At 35.1% G+C, this 6,996-nt stretch overlaps 1 protein-coding gene across 3 annotated transcripts in view; it reads left to right on the top strand.

Annotated features, from left to right (window-relative positions):
• The window catches only part of kcnj10a (potassium inwardly rectifying channel subfamily J member 10a), a 30,792-nt gene extending 25,641 nt beyond the window's left edge, over positions 1-5,151 (top strand). The window contains exons 7-13 of one of the 3 annotated variants that reach the window (XR_008386338.1): positions 632-734; positions 1,624-1,717; positions 1,953-2,249; positions 3,705-3,962; positions 4,082-4,221; positions 4,344-4,478; positions 5,049-5,151. Coding sequence is in view for 1 of the 3 variants with exons in the window: in XM_053629602.1 (XP_053485577.1) it covers positions 632-733 (102 nt within the window). In the remaining 2 variants the exon portion in view is untranslated. Of the gene's footprint in view, positions 1-631; positions 1,369-1,623; positions 1,718-1,952; positions 2,250-3,704; positions 3,963-4,081; positions 4,222-4,343; positions 4,479-5,048 lie in introns of those variants that run through there. The other 2 variants (XR_008386339.1, XM_053629602.1) reach the window with 2 other exon arrangements.
• Positions 5,152-6,996: the final 1,845 nt, after the last annotated feature.

Here is a 6,996-nt window from a genome sequence, read left to right on the forward strand (position 1 = left end):
CTTGTGTGTTCTGTCAATAGAACATTCAATAAACAACACTATTACTGTACACAGTTATATAATGATTCTAAAATTTGAATAAATGGATTATGTTCATAAAATACATTTGCACCGAGTGGGTCCTTAGAAAGAATATAATTAATTGATTAGTTGGTTGGTTCATTTATCAGTTTTGCAGTATTTTTTTTTACAGTTAAATATATCCCAGAAAGCAAAACATTTGACAACCCTTAATCTAGCCAATGAGATGTTTTTATATTTAATATACTGTCAGTCAATAGTAAAGTAATTCTGTTTTTCTGTCTTAGAAACTATCTCTGCAGTTATATTTAGAAAAAACGTCAGTAAGTATAAAAATGTACAGTACTGCGTAACATTCTACAGACACAGATGCTAAGGCAAGAGGGTTTTAATTTGATATGCAAACACAAAGCAAATAAGCAACGGACAAATATGATCAAAATTGACTTGCAACGCAACAGAAAGCTTGACTAGCATGCTGAAAGAGATGTACATGGTAGGAGCATGGTGCTAAAGATCAGTGACACATATGTTAAAATATGAGTAATCTGTTGCTTGTATTCTTTCCAACGCATAGGAGTGGAATCTGTCTTTAATGTTTTCTCTGCAGGTGGGTTGGTATAATGCAACCTTGCCTGTGCTACAAAGAAATGTGAAAGGAAATCCTGAGCTCACTTCTTACACATCCTGTATGCATTCAGGTCTAATTTAAGGTAAGCTTCCATACTTAGATTTCTTTACTATTGCATATTGCATGGCATGATTGCTTTTACTTGTTCTCTATATCTGCATCAATAGGAAGGATACTAATAGTAATAATGCGATATGTATCATGTTCTTTTTGAGAAATCTTGGGGCTATTCTGTAGAGTGACCTCTGAATGACAGAAGATCAATTCTGAGGAAAATGGAGGGAAGATTTTGGTCTTAGTTTTACTCATGTACAACACATGCAAAGTATGACTCAGAATAGGGGACTTAAACAAATTGTAGTTTCTGTATGGCCTCAGTTTCTAAAGCTTAGAGGGTTTTTTTGTACCTTGCAGAAAATGATATTAAGTGAAACATCTCGGATCTAATATTATTCAGTATTTCTTATTATGAGATGATAAAACATATAGAAAAAGTTTTAAGCCTACTTTTCTTTTTTCAAGCCTGAAATTGCCTTGTTCTATTGGGAGAAAATGTAGCTTTAAAAAAACTAACAAACAAAAAAAACTAATAATAAATTAAATATTCATTATTTAACTTGAGAATTTCTATTATTCATTTATTATATATGTCTAGATGTCTGGAAATAGGCTTAACCTTATATTAATATTTGTTTAATCTCATAATGACAATGATTGGTATCACTGAAACAATGTGATGTGTAATAACTGTAGTTAGACAGTGGGTTAATGGGTTAATCAGTCTGTCATGTATATATGTAACCCTTAAGTACATATCATTTTACAATCATGTGATTACTTCTCATCCTGGAAAGCTTAAAAAGTCCCCTCATGTTAATACCTACAGGGAAATGTCTCCACTCTCGCGCGAGAGAAACTCTATTGCACAATAGAATGTTTTTTCCTCTGTTCTCACCCACAAAACTATTTAGTAGTGCAGGTGTTTGATCACTTAAACCCACTTTCCTGTCACGATGAGGAGCTATCTACACATCATCACATTCATCATCCTGAATTTCACAGCAGGTCAGTAGTGTATTGCTAACTGAATTCATGTTAATGATTGTGCTATCATTGCTCCATAGATAACAGTCAGAGAACCTAAACTGTTTTTCAAAGCATTAATAATGTCTAAGGTTCATACTTTAAAAAAAAAAAATTATGTTCACATGTTTATAATTGTACTTTGAAAATGTGATCTAAAACATTCTGGTGTAATTCAGTTCAAGAATAAGGCAGTTCATGCTGATTTCTTTTCCAGCCTCAGAATGTGGAGCTCAGATCCATGTGGTTTACAAGTCAATAGGAGAAAAAGCACATCTCACATTGAAAGAAAAGTGGAATATAACAACTCAAGTCAAATGGAGGAAGGATCATACACTCATTACAACTGTAGTAGGCCAAATGTCAGTTGCAAAATATCCAGAAAAATTTCATATACATGATTCTGACAACTCCTTGTTTATCAAAAATTTGACGGTGAACGACTCTGGACGATATCACGCTCAAACTGGACAATGGGAAGAAGAAATAATACAATACAATCTGATAGTACAGGGTAAGTTCTATATGATATATATGATAGACCAGGAATCAAACATGACAGAGTGTGTTGTTTTACACTGAAATATGGCTTGACACAAAGTGTAATCACTGATTATTTTCCAATAACAGCACATTCTATAGAGTTTTATTTCTCATATACCACAGCAATTTGCCAACAACTTGTAATTTATTGATGAATGACACACTTTTAAGTTGTACTAAAGTAAGTTACATTTAAAGCTGTGAAACATACACGAACTATGTTAAGTCCTGTGATTACCTACGTTACACTAGCTATACTTGTTTCTTTAGTTGTTTCTTTACCAGTCTCATTTAAAAAAGATGTTACTTGAAGGTCATTAAAAAAAACAAACAAACACTTAGCTTACTGAGAAACTGCAAAGTGCAAACTGCTTTGTCCTGAAGACTTTCTTGTGGTAGAAAACTTACTGAAAGCGTCTTATAGAAAGTCTCACCATAATGTTTTTTCTTTTGTTTGTTTGTTTTTTGTTTGTTAAATAACAATATGGTTTTTAATCTGTTTATTATTAGACTTCAATTATGTGGTGCATCCACCATACAAGCCCTGTGCATGAGTTGTTTCTATAGAAAAAATAACGTATTAGAATGTGTGCATTACTATAAACCTGTAATTTAAATGACAGTCAGCTCTACTGTCAGAGGTGTTGTGTTAGAAAATTACTCAACACCTCATCGGTGCTGTGGTATAATACGTACACAATATGGCCGAAAGTATGTGGACATCTGACTAATCACACCATAAATGCTTTATGAACATCCCATTATACATTTAGTCTCTCTTTGCTGTAATTATAATAATAATAATAACCTCCACTCTTCTGGGAAGGCTTTCCACTAGATTTTGGAGCATGGCTGTGGGGATTTGTGTTCATTCAACCACAAGAGCGTTAGTGAGGTCAGGCAGTGATGTTGGGTGAGAAGGCTTGGGGTGCAGTCAGCATTTCAATTAATCCCAAAGTTGTTCAGTGGGGTTGAGGTCAGACCACACCTTGGCAAACCATGTTATCATGGAGCTCACTTTGTGCACAGGGGCATTGTCATGCTGGAACATGTTCGGGCCTCTTAGCTCCAATGAAGGGAAATCTTAATGTTACAGCATACAAAATCATTCTAGACAGTTGTGTGCTTCCAACTTTGTGGCAAAAGTTTGGGGAAGACCCACATATGGGTGTGATGGTCAGGTGTCCACATATTGTGTATTTATAAGTTGATTATGACTGGTACTACAGCAGGGAAGCGTAGATCATGCACAGTTTGGTGATTTTCTAAAGCTGGTCATTAACTCATGGATTGAATCCGTTATGTTCTGAGCTGTAAAAGTCACCAAACTGTGCAGGAGACTGAACATACAGTGCAAGAGTTGTACATTCCTGGACTAGAGAAATACTGTAGATTTTAACATGTTGTCTTTTTGGTGTCGTCGCAGAGGCCGTCTCAAATCCAGTAATCGAGCAGATTCTTTATCACCAGTCGAACTCCTCGTCTGTTTGCCACATCTTGATAAAATGTTCTGCTGATGGCGACTCAGTGATGTATGACTGTGATCACCAGCACTGCAGTCTGACAAATGCCACATTAACTAGGGTGAACATTACTCTCAACTATACAGATAATGGGGTGTTGGAATGCACAGCCAAGAACCGTGTGAGCACAAAACGGACATCAATAACCCTGAAAAACAAATGTAAGTGATTAATTCAAATAATCAGACATTCATTGTTCATAAAAATAGACACAAAACTATGATATGTGCTTAATGTACATGCTTATTTAACAAATGTGTATCGTTTCTCTGGCTCACAGGTTCAGAAAAAGAAACATTACCTGCCAAATCCAGCAACTACATTTTGGTTTTAATAATCATAATAAGTTGCACTGTGGTGTTCGGTGTCCTGATGATCTGCATTATCAAACTTTTGCACAATACCACAAAGAAAGAACAGGTACAGTAAATACATCAAAGCTAGCACGTGTGCAAACCAATCTACACCAACATACATATATACACTATGACCTTTTTCCGTTGTTCATCAAATCTATTTCCTTATTATTTCTCTGTGGTTAGAATGAAGGAACATATCAAGGAGATAAAGGTGTAAACACGATCTACAGTGTGGTGCGCAAGCAACCAAGAACTGAGACTCCACCACACAGCAGCACTGCAGAAACTGCAACAGTTTATGACGTTCCCTCGAAATGTGTAAGATGCAATCATTTTTCCTTTTTCAAAAACGATATTTTATTTAGTACAGTATTTAAAAAAAATATTTATACTACTCTGCTGGCCTTCTTAGTACAAAATTTATATACAGTATATATATATATATATATATATATATATATATATATACACACACACTACATATTAGTGCCGAATAAAGCATAAACAAGTTAACCAATCACAACTTGTCTAAATATATTCCTTTCACATGATTATTGCATAGTGAAACCATTTTTTTTTTTATACCGGTACCCCGATGTTTTCCTCTTCTGTTTTCTGCTACTGTTAGACCACATCCATGCTGCTAAAATTTAGACTATAGTCTACATTGAGTTTTTATTTTATTAGCTTTCCCAGTTACTGTTTAACTTTATCAGTTAAGTCCTAAACTGGATTACAGTCATAAACTTTCCAGTGATGAATCATGACCATCCACACAAACATTTGTTAAGAGGAAATAAAAATTTCCAAATAAATAAAATAGTGTTTCAAGAAATCTAAAAGTATCTAAAACTCTTCTTCTTGTCTTTTTTTTGTGTTTGTTTTTAGGCCAGGGCACCCCAAAGTGACAGTGGTGACAGTGTGCAAAAGGATGACACACATACAGTTTACTGGAAGTTGGGGCAGACACAAGACCCATGAAGCAATCTGCATATATATATATATATATATATGTATATATATATATTGATATATATATATATATTGATATATTGTACATACAGAACATAGCATTATGTAGCCTTAAAAATATGATGAAATATTATTTGTTATTTATATATAGATTTTATTTTTTTATTAGAAAGAAGAAAGCTTTCATACTGTGCATATATCTTTTTCTACATTAAATTATAATTGTATAAATTGTGTGTACTGTTATTAATTGTCTGGTTATATTCATATATTCATTTATTAGAATGTTTTGCATGTCCACAAATCATGGCTTTGCCTTCTACTTCCGAGACGTGTTTTTATTTATTGTTCCAGTCTAGTGTTAATTACGCAGGTAATCAAACATGCCCTAGTATTCGTGTGTGCCTATTTGGTTGTTCGAGATTATTGAGTAGGTTATTCAGTGTCCTCTTGTGTGTTATAGGTGGATAAAGTTTTGTGTAAAATTTAGTCCCCTAAACCAGCCCTGATGTCATCTTCATGTACAGGCAGTCTATTAGTTATGTACTCGAACAGAATAACAGCCTGGCAATTACAGAAAATTTCCCATTGAAAAACTTACCCAGAATCATTCTTACGTTACAGCATTCTTCATTTGCATATCTGGAAAACATTCCAGTAGAGTGTGACATGCACTTCCTCTCTTTTTAAAAACACTGTTAAAACACCAGTACACCAGAGCCAGGTCATTAAAAATTGAACAGTGGTTGTCAAGGCAGGGTCTGGGGATCCTAGGAGTCCTTGAGATTTATTTTATTACATTGGTGAACATCACGATCCACACAAGTATACGCAAATTCACACTGTTACAGTTAAGTACATACACATTTGGCCACTGACAAAGTCATTGTTGTTTTTGCGGTCTACCACAGAATATTGAAGTTGAAGTTAATTAATGAATATTAACTCAAATTCTAACTCAAAGTGCAGACTTTCCGCTTTAATCTGAGTGTATTTATATCAAATTCTGATGAACTGTGTAGGAATTACTGTGTAGGAAGCACTTTTAATATGTGGTCCCCCGTTTTGACAGTTGTCTGCTCAGCTGTTCCATGGCCAGCTGTGTGTTATTCCCCTCATTCACTTCACTTACAAGTAAGCAGATAAAAGGTCTAGAATGTATTACAAGTGCATTTGGAATCTTAATATGAAGTCCAAGGGCTGTCACTGCCAGTGAGGTGAGCCATCATTAGGCTGAAAAATCCAAACAAACCCATTAGAGAGATATACAGAAACATTCGGTGTGGCCAAATCAACTATATAGTACATTCTTAAAAAGAAAGAATGCACTGGTGAGCTCAGGAACACCAGAAATCCTGGAAGAGCACAGAAAACTGTGGTGGATGACAGAAAAATTCTTTCTCTGGTGAAGAAAAACCCTGTCCAGCATGTAAGTGTATTTGTGTCACAGTCAGGACTTTAGCAGGGTAAACATATGGGGTTTACCACAGGATGTAAACTATTGAGCCTCAAAAGCAGGAAGATCAGATCAGATCAGATCAGAATTTGGTAAAACATTTTAAAATGCCCACACATTTCTGGAACAACAGCATATAGAGAGATGAGACAAAGATCAACTTGGGAATGTTGGGAAGAGAAAAATATGGAGAAGGAAAGGAACGGCTCATGATCTGAAGCATATATCATCTTATGGCGTGGATGTGTATGGCTGCCAGTGGAACTGCTTCCCTTGTATTTATTGACGATGTGACTGCTGACAAAAGCACCAGGATGAAGTCTGTGGCCAAGTCACCTGACCTGAAACTAATTTAGCATGCATTTCAGTTTATGAAGGCAAAACACCATTAGAACAGGCAGGACGTGA

The sequence above is a fragment of the Ictalurus furcatus genome, chromosome 7 (genome assembly GCF_023375685.1).
Source record: "Ictalurus furcatus strain D&B chromosome 7, Billie_1.0, whole genome shotgun sequence".
Classification (NCBI taxonomy): domain Eukaryota; kingdom Metazoa; phylum Chordata; class Actinopteri; order Siluriformes; family Ictaluridae; genus Ictalurus; species Ictalurus furcatus.